The 20,559-nt window shown below is 40.9% G+C and overlaps 1 protein-coding gene across 1 annotated transcript in view; it reads right to left on the bottom strand.

The window, feature by feature from the left end:
* The window catches only part of HUNK (hormonally up-regulated Neu-associated kinase), a 56,953-nt gene that overhangs the window by 14,856 nt on the left and 21,538 nt on the right, over positions 1–20,559 (bottom strand). The window contains exons 3-6 of the mRNA XM_082220747.1: positions 15,400–15,455; positions 12,553–12,688; positions 10,824–10,951; positions 1,080–1,209 (exon numbers count right to left, since the gene is read on the bottom strand). Coding sequence (XP_082076873.1) covers positions 1,080–1,209; positions 10,824–10,951; positions 12,553–12,688; positions 15,400–15,455 — 450 coding nt within the window. The remainder of the gene's footprint in view (positions 1–1,079; positions 1,210–10,823; positions 10,952–12,552; positions 12,689–15,399; positions 15,456–20,559) is intronic.

Raw genomic sequence — 20,559 nt, 5'->3', positions numbered from 1 at the left:
ACTAATCTTGCTCCCTGCTGCTGAGGAAATATCAGAGACTGAAAAGAATCAAAAGTGAGAGCTGGCACAGTAAAGCAAATAAGGGGCGAGAACTGAAAGCCAGACAGTAGCAGGCAGTGGGATGGTGCAATTAGGGCAGTGTTGCTCACCTGCCTTCCCATCACTGCTGGTTCCTGAGAGCAAAAGGAGGAGGGGAAGGGAGCCTGGATGGCAGAGCCAGTCTGATGCACCTGCCAACACACCTGCAGTGCGCTGAGCTCCCCATGCACCACCCGTTTCAGGAACCTGCAGTGATGCTCACGATGAGATGACAGGTGAGCAACATAGCCCTGTCTGTGCTACCCTGCCAAACACTATTGGAGCCAGAGAGTCCTCAATCCAAATTTCCCTTCAGCTGCAGACCTACTACATTGATGCAAAAGGACTCATGCTCAGCCTTTAACTTAGAATCTTAGCGTTGGAAGGGACCCAAGGATCATCTCGTCCAACCCCCTGAAATGCAGGAATCTCAGCTAAAGCATCCATGACAGATGGCTTAACCACTTAACCAGTATATAGTCCATTGTTTTGATTTCTTTTTCCTGCAAATGTTTTATGTTGCTGTTCCTCATCCAGGTCGAAGATACTCTTGTACCCAAGTATTTTTGTTCTGGGAGGGTGGTAATGGTAGAATGGCAGAATTTCAAAGTCATTCTTGGTCATGGCTGGTGTTCTGGGAACTACAGTTCTTAGGGGCAAATAAAACTCACGTGCTTGCCATCATCACAGTACACGTACCAACATTTCAAAACAGGAGAGATCTCTTGGACAACAGAGCCAAGCTTTTCTCGAAAATTCTCCAGGCTCATAAATGCCAACTAATTCAGAAGTGAGCCAAGGGGAATTCACCCATCATTAGGGCTTATGCTGAATTTTGCAGGATCAGAGTGTGAGAGATAACATTTGAAAACACACACACACACACACACACACACCCCTCCTCTGGCTCACTCAAGCAGCCCTTCCTCATTCAAGCAACCCTAATGACTTCAGTGGAACTTTATCATGTTGGTAAAACAGCATTATCTTGCACAGTTTACCTGTTTGGATATGTGACATTATTCAGAACTTTTCCATTCTCATTAAGCCAACGATTCGCTAAGGCTTGTTGGATGTTTGGCCTCTTTGTAGGATCTGGCTCTAGCAGAGATCGTAGGAAGTTTACAGCAGCTGGAAAGACATTAAGGAGAGGGGGGGGGAAGTGTCACATGTTTTGCAAATCCTTTTTGTAGATGATTAATTACAAGAAAGCAACTTTACCAAAAACGTATCAGCTATTACACCAAACTTAACATGAATGGTATTCAGTATGAATTAGAAAAGCACATGGTTTCCAAATGGAAGACACATCACCTCTAGAAACCTGCAAATATGGGCTGTATCTTTTACAGAAATAGTGTAAATAGCTCTAAGACTACATCATATGAAGCTACCTTAAACTGAGTTAGACCACTGGACTATATAGCCCAGTACTGTCTACTCTGACTGGCAGCATCACTCCAGGGTCTCAGGCTTTCCTTATCACCAGAACCTTTTAACTGGAGATTGCAGGGTTGATCCTGGTAAACTGACATGCACTTTATACATGACAAAAGTAAGCATTATGGAATCAAATCAGATGCGTCATGAACAAACTGAGATCGGCTAAAGAAGTCCATTATAGTGATCCCTTCAGTAGGTAAGACAGATATAACAAAACAGTATCTGATATACTATTCACAACTTATAAAGAACATGTACCACAAATTATGATTTTAGCCAGTTTAATGCTGCTAAGATTTTGTGAAGTAGTTCACGGTAATTATAATGTGTACATGAGGAACAAGGCTTTGTTCTACATTACCCCTTTAAATACTTAAACAAATAAATTAATTAAACACACTTATGGTTGCAGCACTGATGAATCTGGTTTCTAACCAGGGACGCGGACTTATAAAAAATATTGGGGGGCCCCGGGAAAGCTCATGAATAATAAATAAGCTCATGAATATGCAAATAAAGTGGCTCCGGCCCTAAATAGGGCAAGCCACGCCCCCAGCCAGCCGATTGGCTGGCTGGGAGGTGTGGCCAGTCGGGATTCCCCTGTTCTCGCGGGATTTCCGGCAGTGCCTTGGCAGTGGCGGTGGTGCTGCGAAGCAGCAAGGCAGGAGCCCCCGCCATTAGGGCGCGCGGCTGGCTGGCGAAGGAGCAGGTGGGGAGGAGGCGGGGGACGGCGGCGGCGCTCTGCTGGAAGGGCGCCCGAGATTATTGGGAGGGCTGAGCCCCCCAAAATATTTTTTTGAGGGGGCTCGAGCCCCCTCAAGCCCCATGGAGTCGGCGCCTATGTTTCTAACTCCTATTGAAATAATGGCAGTTACTTCTGTGTGGTTTCATCAGCCTGATTTATGCCAAGAACAGCTCTTGTGTTTATACAAACTGCTCACACCATCAGTACATTGTCAGCTTTAAGCATGGCAATTTATTTCAAATGTTTTTAAATTAAATGTATGTTTATATATGCCTAAGCTTAAATCAAGAGTCTGACACTTTCTTCTGTGATTTAAAGGAGGGTCACAAAGCCCTATCTTAAAAGGGTCATGTGCCTTTTTAAGTTAGGAGGCCTTAAAAAGAAAAAAGAAAAAAAGGAAGATAAAAAACCAAGTTGGTATCTGAGCTACAGAAAGGCTCAGTAGTACAAAACCTAAGACTGTGATCTCTAAATCCAGTGGGATAAATCTTGCTCTCTGACTGTATAATTAAATGTGTGCGCCACAAGAAATTAATGAGGCTTTGCACTCAGCATAATAACTAATTTCTGCTTTCCATGTCACTTGTACCAAAACAGCCGTCACATGCAACTGTATTGAGTGGCCCATCTGGTGCATTCTCTAGTGACTACAGGAAACATTTGGAGAGGGTGCCAAAATAATCTTGGATGAGTTCCACAACAAGTGCTTGGAAAACGTGACCACAGCAATACTCCCCCCTCCTTTTTTTGCTATAAAGAACATCAATCCAACTAAAAGTGCCAGATTCCATGTATTTCTGCACCTCACGTGTAAAGAGAGCTGTTCACAAGGAAGATTCGCAGCAGCCTAAACAGACTGATTTTTCCTTTACTAAAGAGAAGATAAGTGTGCCTTTAAAAGGCTACCATCTTCATTCAGCCACATTGTCATCCAACCTTCTCAGCACTATGCAAGGGCATTCCCTTAGCCATATTCACACCAGGAAATGATGTCACGCACTTTCCACATGAAGCCAGGAAAAGGAAATACATGTTCCACAACAAATCAGGGTGCCAGGAAGAGAAAAATAAAAATAAAATAAAAGGCTTGTCCAATAAATCAGGATTGGGTGGTATCTAATCAGAGCAACAACAGATTTTTACAACATATAATCTGAACTAAACATTTTGTAAGACTATTACTTTTGCTTCACTGGGCCTGGAATTCAAGGCATTTATTACATCAGAGATTTATGTGACCTGAAAATAATTCATGTTGGTAGGGTTTTTTTGGGCGGCGGGGGGGGGGGGAATGAAGAGGTGACTGTGTGTGACATGGGGGGGGGGGGGGCAGCAAGATCTTGATTCCTTTCTCCCTGTAAGGCACCAAAGGGGAGAGGTCTGAAACTAGGATCTCCAGCAGTCAATACCAGTACTTCCCACATCACAAGTGCTCTTGATCTTCAGAAGGCCAGGATGTTTAGAACAAGGAAAAGGGTGTCCTCTAGGCTCCATCTCCTGCCTGAAAAGAGCCAGGCAAGCCAACTGGGTCACACCATAAGACCTTGCAGCCATGTCAGACCACCAGTTTGCGTGACTTGTCTTAAGCATGCCTATTCTGCCTACTCTCCTGCTTTGCTTTTTCTTGACTGCCACAGACTGTGACCCTTGTCTGCTGTTGACCTTGTGCCTGCTTCTACCCTCTCCACCCCTCTATTATTGCCTTGGAACTCACCTTTCTGTTTTGCTCTGGCTCAATACTTACTTCTTGATCTTTGATCCATGTCCACGTAACTTGCCAGTGACCACCATGCCAATTGTCCCTGGTCTGTTGGTCCTCATATGCCTAATCTGGTGCCTGACCTCCTGTTGTACCTAATGCCTTTCTGCTCCTTGTCTACCCATGCTCATATGGAACCACAGGTGCATCCTGTCCTGGAGCTAGGAAGAAGACTGACAATCCCCTTTCTTCCTGTCGTAATAAATCCCAGCTTCCCCTCCCCTTATGATCTTTTTGACAGTGAAAGGGCAAGGTCTCCTCACTACTTAAAGGGAAGGGGGGGTGGAACTGAAAGAAACTGGATCCAGAGAATGCATGACAGGATATTTCTCTGGCAGACTGAAGGCTACACACCTGCACAATCTTCAGACCTTACAGAATTTTAGGAGCTGGAAGAGAATGCAATACACACCCATCTTGCATCAGATGTGAAGTGCACATGAATGTGTTTTGAGCCACTCATATGCATTTTAAAGGGGCAACCAGCAAAAATTTGTGTGTGAATTTCACATGAGATGCAGGGCCTATGTGTCCTGTACCAGTATCCTACTCAAGAAGAGAACTTTGTCATATGAGTAAGACTTAAGAATGTCCCACACACTGTGTGTGTGTGTTTTTTTTTGTTTAGTTTCAGGTGTCACTTAGCTTCAGACGCTCAAGTTAACTGACCCAGAGCAAGGCAGGGAAGCGAAAGTTGGAAACACTTGTTCTATGCTAAACATACAACAGATGTTCAGTCTACCTCTTGAAACCACTTTGGCAAAATACGGAGCCACTGTTCAGAACCAACTGAATGACTGGCATGCATTTATTAAGCTGCAAGTGTTTCAAGATGGAACCAAACAATCCAGGTCAGCCTCCTGTTTCGGTGTGCAAAATGGCCAAAGGTCACTTCCTGCGTTATGAGTTTTCATTCAGGGGAGTTTTCACTCCTGTGAGCAAAACTGTCATGCATAAAGAAAAATCCATTGTCTTAGGCCCACTCACAAAGTAAGCCTATGTATGGATACAGATCCTGCCTATAATATGGGAGTGCAACTGCTGCCACAGGCTTCATGTATGGAAAGTGGCCCTGACTTAGACCAGTTCCGTGTCTAAAAACACTGCAATAAATTACCGTTGCTCCACTCTGGCAAGTGACCGAGCAGCAAACAAGAAAATAAATCCATAAATACAGACCCCCTCCTTTACAGATGCTTGCCTTGTTATGTGCATGTTTTACCAAGACATAGCTTCCCAGGTATTTTATTTGCTTCTTGCTCTAGCAGAAACAGAAAAACTGTACTGCTAGGGATGGGAATGATGTGTCACTGAAAAATCCTGTTCTGACATTGGTCCTTCCCACATGCACAATGCACTTGCAAGCATGAATCACAAACCCAGAGAACAGATGCACAGCCAACATCTGAGAAACTTTCTGAGCACATGCGCTCTTCATAAGAACCACTTCGAATTTCTCCAAGCTTGTGCAACACAACAGGATAAAAGAACAACTTGCCCCTTAGCTGGGATGCAAATCATCAAAAAAAATCAAACTATTGTCAAAAAGTGGACGCAAAAAGCAACCAGTGTGGCACAGATCAATCAGCTTTGGAAATGGAGCCCTGCGTATCTAAATCTTGGGAAACTGTACCATATTAAGTATCTCTCATTTTTTGCTGCAATTTATTACTATTGATCCATTTTTTTAAAAGATGTGTTTATTGGGGTCACACATTTTAGGTAATACACACACACACACAAATAAAATACAGCAATAACAAAATAAATCACATGAAAGAGGGTTGACATCATGCCAGGAAAAACAAGAGAGAGGATACCAAGGAAGATCAAAGCATATCATCACATATGCTACAAATTTTTATACCATAAACTCAGTTAAGAATATATCTATCAATTATTCCAAAACAACACAACACTTAAGGGCAAGCAGAATACATTAAAGAAACAGAAATTGTAAACACCAAAATTGGTCATCTGAAAGGAGGCTAAAGAACTATAAATCATTTTCATAAGAAGGCTTGCTGAAAAAACAAAGTCTTAATTTGGCACCAGAAGCTCATTATAGATGATGCCAACTTGATTTCAGTGGGCAGAGAGGTCAGTAATTCCAGAGCCAATTTATGGTCTCTGCAGGGGCAACACCAGTACCAAAGGGTCAGTTTCTCTCTTCATTAAAATTTACTCCAATTTCTTTTAATGATCTTCGTTTCTTTTCTTCTAACTCATTCTTGTGTGCTTGACCTGTTCTATCTTCTTTATAAAAGCGTCTTTCCCCTATTTTTTTCTACTGCTATTTTATATTTTTAACTACTAACTCTTTTCTGATGTTTACTCTTCTTAACCTGAGTATCTTGCTTTTGTTCCTTTTCTCCGCTTCATTCCTTCTCTTTCTAGAATCATAGAATTCTAGAACTGGAAGGTACCCAAAGAGTGATCTAGTCCAACCCCCTGAAATATAGGAATCATGCTCACAGCTGTCCTTGAGTGCTCGAACCACCAACCTTCTGGTTAACAGCCCAACACACTGGCCCACTGCACCACTGGAGGCATCCATTCTTAATTCTGCTGTCAGTTTGGTGTTTTCCTGCTTTCCTTTTATTTCATCACTTCACTGGGTTCCATTTCCTTATTAGATCCAGTGTGAGCTACCAAGTTTTGTTCTTCATACAATCACATAATGTGAAGTAACCTTAAAGCTCATCTAATCTAAGCCCTGTGCAACACAGGGAATTTACTGCTATGGCATCCTTGATAAGAGGTCATTCATTCTCAGCTTTATCATACCTAATGTGAAGATGGTGGTCCCAATAAGCAGAACAGCTCAGCAAGTGACTTATACCCTTGCACAACATTTCTGTCCCATCAGATACCCCTGCTGGCAGCTTGCATCAGTGTAGAAAAGTACACAGTAGGACCTATCCATAAAATTAGCAGCTCTGCACATTATGGCTGGTGCATGGAACAGCTGCCAAACAGAGGGTATTTCAAAAAGGCACCCTGAGAGCATTCAGCCAACAAAAGCCAACACACATGAGTCCAATATACAGCTCCCATTGATCCACCAGTGGGTTAAAGACAGTGGTGAAGTCTTCACTGGGGATAGACATGCTAGTTGTTATTCTTTATTACACTTATTAATTGCCTTACAAACTGTCTCAATGTGGCATGGAATAAAAAATAGGATGCATCAGTACAAAAATCACATAAAATGTAAGGTTTAACACAAAATAAGAGCAGCCTGTACCAGTGATCATACCAATAAATGATAATACAGTAAACAACACAGCTACCCCCTCTCCTAGCAACATGGCATGATCACAGGACCCAGGAAACACGAAAGCTTGCATATTGCCTCCTGCACTTACATGTGTTAAGGTGATGATCAACAAGAATTGTAGGAAATTCTCATGTATATCACGAGCTAATGTGGTGGCCTCCAGATACTGTAGACTACGCCCTCTCATCATTCCTGACCATTGGCCATTCCAGCTGGGGCTGAAGACAGCTGTAGTTCAAAACATCTGAGACCACCACTTTGGCTAGCTCTGATCTAATGCAATTGTTCACAGGAGGATCTAGCATAATTGCTGTCTGGGCTGCCTGCCTATAAGAAATGAGTTAGCAATGTCACTCAGCAGCCAAAGCATCATTTTAATTTAGCTTCCATGTTTACCAAGTTTGTTATAAGACAAATAACATATCTGTAGTGTTAAAAACTCAGTGGTAGCTGATGCTCATTAGGACTGGTAGGGCAGCCAACAATAGATAGAGCCAATGACAGGCGGAGCTGAGTAATTCTAGTTTTGTCCCACCATTCTCCTCCCTGCTGAATTCTACAAGGGCAACAATAAGACTAGAGGAGAGACCTTGCCCCTGGACTTGCTGTTAAGTAAGAAGACAAGCAGGTGGGGGGTTGGCTGAGGGCAGACTTGGGTTGGTGCGGCAGCACCTCATTTGGTATAATGGACAAGCCTCCACTGTAAACTGCTATAAATGCCAGCACCTAATTCTTCATGAAGTTGGCTTAATGGACCATGCATTTGCCTACCATCAATATACCATTTTTCACAGTTGATCCCTGGGATACAAGCAACTATGCTGTAGCAATAAATCTGTGGTGTATGCATTTTCAATAAATTCTGCATCCAATGCAATTTAAAATGGGGAGGAGGGAAGGCTTCAGAATAAAATGGGTACACAGTTAAAACTTCAGTGCTCTGTATGAACAATCCTTTTGGAGGTAATTCCACTAACCCTCAAGTTCTTTGCAGATGGAACACATCTGAAGCTCAGCAGTCATAAAAAGAGAAACCATGAATTAGTCTGAGGTTTCTGCCAAGTTCCACAATTCTGGAATCCAGCCCATTTAAAATCACTAACAGAATAACAATATTTCCTGAAAGGCTTTGTGGAAAATCGTCTTCAAGAAGGAGGGCTGAATAGCCTACAGAAAATGTTGCTATTTATTTATCATATTACTTTGGGCTGGGGGAGGGGAGATGCATAATGGTCAGCGACTTCTGGGCTTATATATAGCCTGATAAGCTACCTGGTAAAAGCCCTGGGCTCAATTTCTGACATCTTCAAGTAGGGCTAGGAAAGACCCCTGTCTAAAACCATGGTGATCTGCTGGGAGTTTCCTACATGCTCAAGCCTCAGAACCCTATCTGAACCCAGAAGGGAACATCAACCCCTGTGATCAGGTGGCAATCTGAAGCCTCAGATTGGCCAGGTTCAATATAAATACCAGGCACTTAGCCTTCTCTCTTTGGCACTCCAGATTCAGAATCAGTATGCCATGGGTCAGTGGGGTAATGGGGGTGGGGTGGGGGGCTACTGCCTCCCTATCTTTTGCTTATGGGCTTCATGGAAGCACCCTGTTGGTCAAAGTGGGAAACACAACATTGAACTAGATGGATCTCTGGACTGATCCAGCAAGGTTATTGCTTGCTGCATTTAAGGTCCCAGATTCAAGCTCAGATCAATGGTTCTGAACTTGAGGTGCACCTTCCACATCTGAATTTCGGGTACAACTGCCAATGACTCCAGCTTGGTTGTGGCACACAAAAACAGCAAACGGGTGTATGGCATTTCAAGCCTAGACATCACATTAGTGCCCCCTCTCTATTTTGTCTGGTTCTTCGTCTATAGGGAGCCCCAGGCAGACCAACTCTGTGTTACAAATATGTCTGCAAACATGACATGAAGGCTGGCAACATAAACCCTGTCATGTGGGGAATCCCTTGCAGACAACCGCAGTGCCTGGAGACAGTCAGTTTGTGTATCCTCAGCAGTGACCAGAGGAGAAATGACCTTTGGGAGGAGCGCAGAGAGAAGAAATGCTATGGTGCATCTGCAGGAGACAAACCAGACCCCTTCACCTGTCTCTCCTGTATCGGTCTCTACAGCCACAGCAGGCGCTGTAACCTTCCAACAGTTTGACTTCATCCTCCAAGGCACACTCCTCCATTGTCTCCCAAGACAAACAGATATCAACATGGATGGACGGGTATGTGAACATGTGAAAGGGAGTAAGTGTGCAAATGAACACCAATCCTTTGGTGAAGCCTACCAGCTAATTTAAACTTTGCAATGTGCCGTCATCCACTGAGAAACAGTCAAATAAATAAATATAAAGCCTTTCACTCTGTTTCTAAAACTTGTCTAATGCAGCAATTTGTGAAGCATTGCCAAGAATTTCTACTGTTACAAGCACAAAGAAATAACAAGAAATGTCATATTAAATCAGTGTCTGAAGAGTCACCAAACGTGCAATAACTGAATGTGACTTTAATCAACGTTTAATGTATAAAGTTATGCAACACGGCGTAAAGGCTAGCAACCTTAGGTCTGCTCTGTTAAGTAATATTGCCAATACTGCTGCAATAGTGAACAGGTAGAAGTAAGAGCATAACAGTGAAGTAAGTTTAATTTCTGCAATAATACTGAACATAAACTTGTAGAAAGAGCCTACTGCCAACATGCCACGCTTAATTACTTTCTCCTTTTTTAGTGTAAATCTTCTGATACCACTCCTGACACCAGTAACAGTAATAAAATACCCCACCTAACAAAACCAAAGAAAGTAACAAAAAACAGCAGTAACTCCCACCCCAAATGTGCTGTTGAAGCAAAAGTGAAACTTTCCATTTACTCCATTGGGACATGAAAACTACTCATGCATGCAAATATTTGAAGAACTGGATTGGTCAAATTACCACAGTTTCAATAGCTCTGACAGAGAAACAAAGCAAGCAAAGTTATGTTTGTTCTAACCCACTTGCAGCTAAAGTACAAAATTGGTCATTAAGGAACAGAGCTTCATAACCATTATGACACTAATTTATAGCTTGACACACCAAACACACTTCAAACAAATCCTATGGGTAATTTTCACTATCATCTTGTACTGAAACCAAGCTTGGAATGTAAAAAAGGAACCCTTTTATTTAGGCTTGTATTTATTACTCCTAATGCATTGGAATAATACGATTTATTACTTCCACAGTGAATTGGGTTAAGTGAATTTCAAATCATTCTGACTGCAAACTTGCCCAGGAGGGAATCTCAGGAAGATCAATAGAAGTTAGCCCTTCCATCTTCTGATTAAACCAACACAGGGAGACAGAAAGTACGAATCAGGTGTGAAATAACAGACCAAATAGGTTGATTCAGCAAAGTTCTGCCCAAACACTCTGCCCACCAGAAACAAAAGTTGTGATGTACAGTACAACATTAATTGTGAGGGCTGTATGGACTTAAATCGAGTAGCACTTAAGTAACTGCATTATTTACCTGTGGACAGCTGAGTAGGGAAAGGATTCATTTCTTTGTCTACCATTTTCTGGTACAGTGCTCTCAGACTGAATGGTTCCACAGTAAACGGCAGTGTCCCAGTCAACATTGCATACATATTCACACCACTGTAAAAGAAGAGTGGTGGGGGAAACTGTTAAGAGAAACCATTCCCTTAGAAACAAGACAAGGCATGCAAGAATGCATTAAGTTTACTAGCCTATGGTTTATCACACTTATGAAACATACATGAACAGATGATGTTACTATTGGTCCATCTAACCCACCACAGTTTATTCCAATTGACAGCAGGTCTCAAATGTTCTTTAAAGGCAATGGTCTTTTCCAGCTTTGGTATCCAAGATCCTTTTCATAGGAGAAGCAGGGATCCAAACTGGGACTTTCTGCACCCAAAGCACTTGCTCTATCACTGAGCTCTTCCCATAGAAGCCATAACACAATGTTCTCTAGAAGTGCAGCAACAGTCCGCTGGATCTTGTGTCTCAGTCATGTTTAGAGTAGACCCACTAAAACCAATGGAACTTTAGTGTGGTTAAGTCTGAATCCAACCCAGTAGCATTTAGCCTCCCTTCAGAGTATCTGCATAACCAGTTTCTTGAGAGATAAAACCATTCATAGCATGAAGGATCACATTACTTAAGAATTAATTCTGATTTGAAAAGTTCAGTTTTAAGGGGTGATTCGGTTATATGGAAATAAGATTTGCTTATGTGCAAAAGGACCATACATAGGACTGATTCACACTATGCTGCTTCCATGCACCAAGCAAGTGCAAAACCCAAAGGACTAAGCAAGTGCATTATAAGGTATATACAGCATTCCCTGTAGACGAACAAGCTATGAGTCAACTGTCTCTCTCCTTAAATTAAATGGTGCAGGATGTTATTGCCTGAGAAGGTTAAAGGGCAAGAAAAAAGAACGATGGCATTCTCTGTTTGAATCATGTCACAGTAAGAGCTGCTTCGTTCAGCAGCTCCAGCTTGCTGTGGATGGGTGACCCTATGTAGGAGCAACCAATTAAGGAGCAGTATGACAGTTTCGATTTGGATTTTCTCGAAGCACAGACACTGTAAATTGGGTTTCAAAATATAAAGCTCTCTGAACTAGCTGCTTGCAAACAAAGGACAAAGCAAAACAAAAAATCCCAAAGAAGGAAACTCGTATCTGTTCTTAGCTGCACCAAGATCAATGGAATTAATTCAAATTTCCAGACAGGGAAGTCTGAACATTTCTTGAAACACATTCATCTTTGTTTGCTTGTAGTACCCTGGAGTATTAAGATTTCCACTGCAGTCCCTGAAAAGTTCATATCAGTTCCTATAAAAGCAAATTATTTGACAAGTTTCTTCAGCCAAACATGTCTCCTTGTTTTCTGACAACAACATTCTGGGTAACTTCTGTCCCTGCTTCACAAACAGCTGTAGACCACAGTTTGTAAATCCCAATGGCCAAGGTCAACTAAACACACTAGGCAGCAATTACTTTGGAGAATGAACTATATCATCTTACGTTTGGAAATTCCTGGCAAATTGAAATCCTGACATTGTAAATGCTAACATTTACAATCATCAGCACTGCAAACTGTTTTTCCAAAGTTACATATTTTAATTTACTAGCAGCTCCAATTAGAACTTATATAAAAGTCAAGCAAGAGAAGTCAACCCCCACCCTCTGCATGCATGTAGCTTTTTCAATTATAGTAACTCACATGGACCAAACATCTATTTTGGGACCGTATTTCTTTCTTGCAAGCAGCTCTGGTGCTGCGTAGGCTGGACTACCGCACTGCGTGCTGAATGGATCAGTGTATCCCAAGATACTTGCACAGTTGCTCAAGCCAAAGTCTGTGAAAAAGAAAATAAATAAAGCTTTCAACATTGCACAGGAGAAATTACAACCTCGCAATATTTGTACTTTGCTGCAATCATTTACCCAGTTAAAGGCTTCCTTTTTAGTTAAGAGCTTTTTATTTGAGTCTAGGGGAAATTTAAATATAAATTTAGTCAGGAAACTGGAATAACACTTATGAAAAAAAGATGACAGTATGAGCTCAAATGTCTTAAGTAAATGTATATAAAATAGCTTTCTCCTTGCCTGGCAGAACTATTTGAGAGGCTGGAATCATAAGAGTACAACCCTGCTCTCCTTGCATCTTTGCAACAGTGTGTGTGGTTGCATGCGACAGAACTGAGTATAGCCCTACGTATAACATCATGAAGATTTGATCAGATGCATGGTAAGGACTTGAAACCTATTTCTTAGGATCAAGGATGAAGTGATAGGCATATAGAGGATTTACACGCCAAATAGTATTTCCATCATTGGAGTCCTGGGGTTCTTAAGGACATCAGGAGGGCTAAGGGAACTTGAAACCTGTACTTCAGATTGAGAGCACACTGTGAGGTTACACAATAACATGAAACCATCTTTTTTGTCATTGGGGCTCCCAAGGTTCTGGGTCAGAGGGAGAGACCCATTCGGGACAATATATGATCGTGCAGAGGGGTCACAATGCACTCCCAAACCATGTTTAAGGCAGCGCCCCAATATAGTATTTTCAGCGAGAATCCTAAAGCAATCCTAAAGGGGGGCGGGGCTTACAGTGAAAAGGGGGCAAAGCACGTGCCACTTTTCAGTTTGATGGATGGTAGTTCTATGTATGCATGTGTGTGTATATCTCCCTTAAAGGTTTTATACGCCTTAAACATTCAGAAACAGTCTCACACAGAGCTTTGTGTAGTTCACAATATCTTGTTCGCTTTTTACTTCTGGTCCCATTTTAGGCAACAATTTTCATCACCTCAGAGGTGATGAAGCCTCTCTGATGAAATCATCATCATCTGGCTTCTACTGTGCACCCAGGCTCATTGCTGCTAGAAAATGTGTAGGCATAGAATTAAATACATAAACAGATGTTCTGCTAAGGGGAATATTTTCCTATCAGTGCCCACAACTAGCATTAATGGGAGCTATAAACAGATAGTAGAATAAGATGAGTAATCTATGGTGTCTGCAAAATGTGGATGAACAGTGCTCTGAATGAAGTTGATAGGCAGTTGAAGAATCAATGGGCCATTGACAAATTAGATATAAATATAAAAGGCTTCTCAACCAGTTTCACATTCTATTTCTGCAGATGAGTAAGCCAATCATATGGAGTGGCTGGGGTTTTGCCTGATGCTGAGAGACTAAGGCTGTGTTCACACAACAGTGTATTTCATTTCCACAATGTTACCTAATTGTTAATTGCTGCATTATATCTGAACATTCACATGACATAAAAGCCACTTCCAGAAATGTAACACAATATAGCACAAGGTTAGTACTCATCTATGTGTTAATTGACTTCCAGAAAAAAATCCATTTGCAAATAAAACAGAAAGGCAAAACTTTCTTGGAACTGAAGCTCTCAAATCCACACATTAAAAAGCAATGGTATGGTGGTAGAAGGATGTTCACACTCCAACTATATTTGCAATGATATGCCATTATGCATGCTCAAATTTTAGATTCCCTGTTCTTAAAAACAGGAACAGAGCCCAGATGCTGCATTTGTCTGTGGCAAAAGTAGTGATTAGGGGCCGAGAATACACATTATTAGGACTACATGTGCATGCAAGTACATGAAAACAAGCATCAACCATTTCAGTTGATTAATTTTCAGGGACTGTTAATTATATTTAAAATGGCATTTTCCCATATTGCTTTAACCTCTCCATTGTTTTGTAAAAACAATGTTGATACCCCTTGTGAAAATGGCTTTTATTACCACAGTTTTATGAGGAAGTATAGCTTACTGAAGCCACCAACTGGTAAAAACTTGCTGGTGGAATCTGTCTCCCGAGTGAGAGATAGGAGGGGAGTATGTACACCCTAGGTGACAGATAGAGGTGGTTTGATGGATGTTTTTTCTGTTTCTTGTCATAGGGTAAAATGACATTCCTAACATATATCCATTGTGATTGATTTGTACTTTGTAATTTTGCCCATATGGAATAATGGTTGGAGTGTTGGACTATGATCTGGGAACTGAGATTCAAATTCCCAATCAGCCATGAAGTTCACTGGGTGACCTTGAACCAGCCAATACCTCTTAGCCTAACCTACCTCACAAGGTTGTTGTAAGGATGAAATGGGGAGGAGAACCAGTATACAACCTTGAGCTGGTGACATATAAATCTAATAGTGTGTGTGTGTGTGTATTATTGTATTTTTGTTGAATATTGCTTTTAGGTATTGTTTTCATTTGTTAATGCTTTGTTACTGAACTCGGTGGTTTTTTTTTGGTTTTTTTTGAAAAGGAGCATACAGGTGTGAAATTAAATGAAATCAAATCAATTTAAAGTGTCTTACTTGCAAGTAACACATTTGGGGCTGTGTGCTACTTACCAGTGCTCATTGAAAAAAATTATATATGCTTAGAAGACCACAGGATTGCAACTTATTTTGCCACATTCCTCTAAAAAGCACTGCTATATACTGCCACACAGAATGTTTTGGGACACATAGTATAACAAAAATACCAGTCAACAAAATTGCAATAAGAGTTTCATACCAATAAGCTTGATATTGTTGTCGTCATCAAGCAAGAGATTTTCTATCTTCAAATCTCTGAAACAGACAAACATGTTTAATGAGAATGCAGGCCTTCAAGCTTTTGATATTTTCAAAGTTTCAGTAACCACTGTCATTTTCCACGTGCATCAGATCGTTATTAGGATCTTAATGTTATGCTATAGAGATGATTGAGTTGTAGTCCAAAGTAGTTACCATGCGGGTACACTTGGTCTAATATATGTGTTGGGGCACAACCCATCAAACAGTTCTATTCCACAAAACTGACTGAAATTAATGAGAGTTGCTCCGGAATATTGTGGCTGGGAAGTCTAGTGGTATTTTCCTGCATTGTGGTATGTGTCATGAAACCATATTAGACAGTCTCCATTTGAAAAAACGCGAGAACAGACAGTTTTTGTACAGAAAAAAGAGTTTTAAAGGCTATGTATATTTGATTTATGCTATCAAATGATATTTACTGGGTCTAGTCTTCTGCATGGAACAGAAATGCAGGCACAATAAGGCTGAAAAACATATATCACCATAACACAAGTGGAAGAAGGAAAATTGTTCACTGACTTCAAAGCATTGTTTGGGATATTTGTGGCCTTGTGCAGTTAAACTGCATTCCTAAGGCAAACCTATGGAAGAAAAGCCAACTTTGCATTTGAAAAGGAAGCAAATCTCAGTGCTGCAGAACTCTGACATAAATATTGCACTAGCCATCAGACTGTACTTAAAATTAGTTGGCTGAATGCTTCTAGAGATCAAGCAATGGGTGCCAAGAAACAAAATCTAAGATGCCTGGAATAACTGTACTTGAGGGGTGCTATCAGAGACTTTCAAATGTTTTTGTCATTGTTTGCATTTTATTTCCATAGCCTCTGCAATGTTCAAAATGCTTTACAATCGCTATCTCTGTCATCCTCGTAACAACCTACCTGAGGGCCTATTAATGTTACCTCTTGGAACAGAAAAAGTTGCCAAAAATGCCTAAGCATTTGACAATCCTGCTAACACTTTGTGTTACACAGCAAGAAGGAGCAAGGCCAAACCAAATGTTGTAGAGGTTTAATGCATCAACTTTAAAAAATGCATATAGAAACAGCTGGGGGGGGAGGGGAGAGGAGATACTATCAAGATTACACCAGGCATGGATGAGGAAATTTAACATTTTCCTCCCCTGGTGATATCCAAAGGAAAGTATCTCTTCTGAAGTTGCTATGTGCGTTGGAAGGAAAGCCCTCATTGGGGGCAACTTCAGAAGAGACATTTGCAAGTTATCTTATGAGTACCTGCAAATAGGCTTCATCAGCTGTAAACAGCCACTCATTGAGATTCAGAACTTCAAAAAGTCTCACACTTTTTGAAGTGAGAGTCAGGATGGTTTAAATACCTCAGCAATGCTTCAGAGGTGATTAGAAAGTTCTTTATTGACTATGGGCAACCATGTGAATTGGAAGTCATAACAAACAAACAAAAGAACGTTATTGTTGTACTGTATAAGGAAAGACATCTTTGACATTATCCACCAAGGTCTAACCAAATGCCATGAGTGACCCAAGCAGACAGTATAGTGACATGGTGAATAACAAAATAGATCTGAATAAGGTATCTGAATAAGGTATCTGAAGAAGTGTGCATGCACACGAAAGCTCATACCAAGAACTAACTTAGTTGGTCTTTAAGGTGCTACTAGAAGGAATTTTTTTATTTTGACTATGGCAGACCAACACGGCTACCTATCTGTAACTGGAACAAAATAGATGTATTTGGAAAGAATTAGGAATGTCCTATGACTAGTTCTTGCCTACATTCTCAACTGGTATGTCCTCCAAGTCTTCCATGACATGGCCCAATGCAGGAAACTTGGGCTATTATCAGACAGAAGAGGCTGTCTGGCAGCACCTATGATGCAGAGAATGATATATGAAAAGGTAATTCTTAGTCCCTTTTACAGATAGGAAATGAAGACGGAGCGATAGTGGCTTTTCCAAGGTGATACCATGGAGGTACAGCATTCAAACTTTGGTCTCCTACATCCATATGCTATTATAGCTCACAAAATACAGAAATGTGTGTATTTTAACATCTCCCAAAGCATTGCTTAATAACCAAATTCAAAGTGATATGCATCTAGCTCCACATTGAAAAAAATAGTGGAAAAAACAGATACACAGGAAGCTGTCTTTGCCACTGGTACATTATTAAATTCCTTTCTCTGACATTCTGACAGTAATTGCACTGAATAGGATTGAATTTGGTTAAAATTACTTTAAAAGGGTTGTTGAGAATTTCCTGTGGGATGCTATTGCAAGCACCAAAGCCTTAACTTCATTGTCTTTGTTGTTCTTACTCCCTTAGGAAGCTTAATGCTCATCCTGTTTTTGACAGCATGAAGGCCTCTGTAAATATCTTCTAAAAAGAAAAGGCTTCCCATATATTGCCATTTGGGATTGTTTTCTTGCTGTCAGGCAAAGAGACAATGACTGCTATCTAATTCTGATTTGAGATTGATGCTTCTATGGCTTCAACAATAAACAAACCACAGGCCAAAGTTTACAGACCTTCTCAAAATGACCCCACAGAGACAGGCATCAGAAATGACTGCTTGGCAAGAGCTTTTGGCTGTAAAAAGGATGTACAGTATTCTTAAAACGGGGTTCTCAATTTGGCATTACAAACTTCATTAGGTCAAGGGAAAATCAGCCAAGCTTCATCAAGCGTTGCTAGGACAAGACAAACACAGACCGACAGTCATAGAATCATCTTTTACAATATAATCTGGCAACAAGCAATCCAAAAGAGCATGAAGAAGGCTACAGTACCCATCTTACATGCCTTAAAGTCCAATTAATAATGGAAGACCCTAGGGAAGCCAATAGCTTCCAAGCAAAATGACTGGGCATGGTGACTGTGTTAAAAGGAGCAGCCCTGGGCTCCTTTGGAAGGAATGGCAGGGTAGAAATAAATAAGAGGAGCTCCTCTGGGATGCCTTGTGCTTTGGCACTTTGAGCACCAAAACAGATTCTGAGAACATAACAAGCCCTGCTGCAGCTGACTAAAGGCCCATATAGTCCAGCATCCTATTCTCACAGTGGCCAACCACATGTCTATGGGAAGCTGACAAATGGAATAAAAGCACGCTTCCCGCTCTGCAACTGGTATTCAGAGGCCCTCAATCTCCAACACTGTGCACAGAACACAATCATCACTACTAGCAGCCTTTGCTTATCCTCCATCAATCTGCCTATTCCCCTTTTAAAGCTGTCCAAAGCTATCCACACTGAACACACAGAACCCAAACAAAAACAAACCATGGGGCAAACTGCACATGACAGGAACCTATGAATTTCTTTTAAAGATATTGGTAACCTCACGTCATCTCTTTGGGAAAAACACCCAGGGAGGACTGAATATTGTGGACAAACATTAGGAATTAGCTAGGTAAACCCTCCTTTTGGGTTCTGATTTACAGCCTTTGATTGTACTACACTGTTAAAACTCCCAAAACAGAAAATTAGAAAAGCAAGTTGGTGTAATGTTTGCCCCATTGTCCCTTTGAGTTGTTGGGAATGGGAAGGTGAAGCAGTGGGCTCACGTAGTGTAGGAAGAGCTTACACTCCACTGGCAACTCTCTGTTCTCTCACAGGATAACAGGATTCATATTATGTGAAGCCGCGGCTTTGAAATGATGAGCTCACGACCCAGAAAATTGCTGGATACTGGTGGACTGGCTACTAGTGAGAGTTTACAGAACACAGGCTGTTGTTCACACATGATTCTAAGTCAAACCATGGTTTAACATGAATGCATGAATGTGCTGGCTCCCAGGGAGGAGACTGCTTCCATTTTGCTCCTCCTCAATTCTTTCAACACAGCATGGCAGCTAAGATTTGGCTTAGTGTGTCATCTGAACGTGGGACTGTGCTTAAAACTCTCTCCTCCTTAACCATGATCTGCAGAAAACCTTGGCTAGATATCATGGTTAAGAAAAGAGCTCAACCAAAATCCCATGTTTGGATGACACACTAAGCCAAGCACGACTTAACTAACACAGCACACTAAAAACTAAGAGGACTAGGGAGGAACAAAGGAGAGTCAGTATGTTCAGGCAGTCTCAGTAAGCCACAGTTTAGCTTACAGTGTGACATGTTAACCAGGCTACTACAGCTCACAAGGTTAAGGAGGTTTCACTTTTAGGCCAAGTACTGAAAATGACAGGCAGGACAAAAGAATAAATATTTCCTTAGCTGAAGAGTTGGACACCTTGAACACTTCTTTTAACCTTAAAATACCAAGTATTTTCATATGACAGCAAAATTTTCTATAGCTGAATTCAAGGTCATAAAAGTTTTAAGGTTCTTCAATAATTACAATTCACTAATATCAATTTTCAATAGCATGACTCATGTTGATAAGATGACTGAATTTAATCACTCCTCTTCCTCAGTCTAATTATTTACCTACTTTACCACACAAGGACAAATAATTTGTGATAGAGCCGGCTGAATAATATCTCTAATGAATTTGATTTTGTTGGTGGTTGTGGAAGTCCTCACCTGTTCTGTTAAACAAGCTCAGAGATCATGAGTATATATTGTAAAAGGTACAGCAGCAAGAAATTCCATCCCCCAAGAACAGCCACGTCTTGTTTATCATAAAGAGAGAATGTGAACACCTACAGATCACAGATGTGCAAGTGCTGTTATTTTTAGAGCTGATTTAAAATAACTTCATCGCCAACTGCACTTAAGGCAAGAATGAATTGTGACTTTCTAAAACATGGATTTAGCACTCCTTTTTAAAGGGTCCATTATAATTAAAATAATAGCAAACTGCTTGAATTGATAGGTGACACATAGTGCTTGCACACTTTTAGAGCCTGCCTATAAAGCAACTCTCTACACTCCTGGCTGGATATTGTGCCAGTCAACTAAATCACACAAAGTAGAAAAGATAGGTATAGAATTTAACCATTTAGGTTGCCTTTTCTGCCATTAAGTCTTTCAAACTGGATTACAGCCCATAGTTAAAACAAAATATAATTTTAAAAAACACTTAAAATTAACCAGTGAAGTAACTAGAGTTTATTTTTTAAAAAACACTGGCGTATCAAGAATTAGCAACAAATTATAAAAAAATAAAATCGGAGCCC

Source organism: Podarcis vaucheri, assembly GCF_965113315.1.
Source record: "Podarcis vaucheri genome assembly, chromosome: 4".
In the NCBI taxonomy this organism is placed as follows: Eukaryota; Metazoa; Chordata; class Lepidosauria; order Squamata; family Lacertidae; genus Podarcis; species Podarcis vaucheri.
The sequence above is the reverse complement of the archived record's forward strand: the minus strand, read 5'-3'. Positions and strand labels throughout refer to the sequence as shown.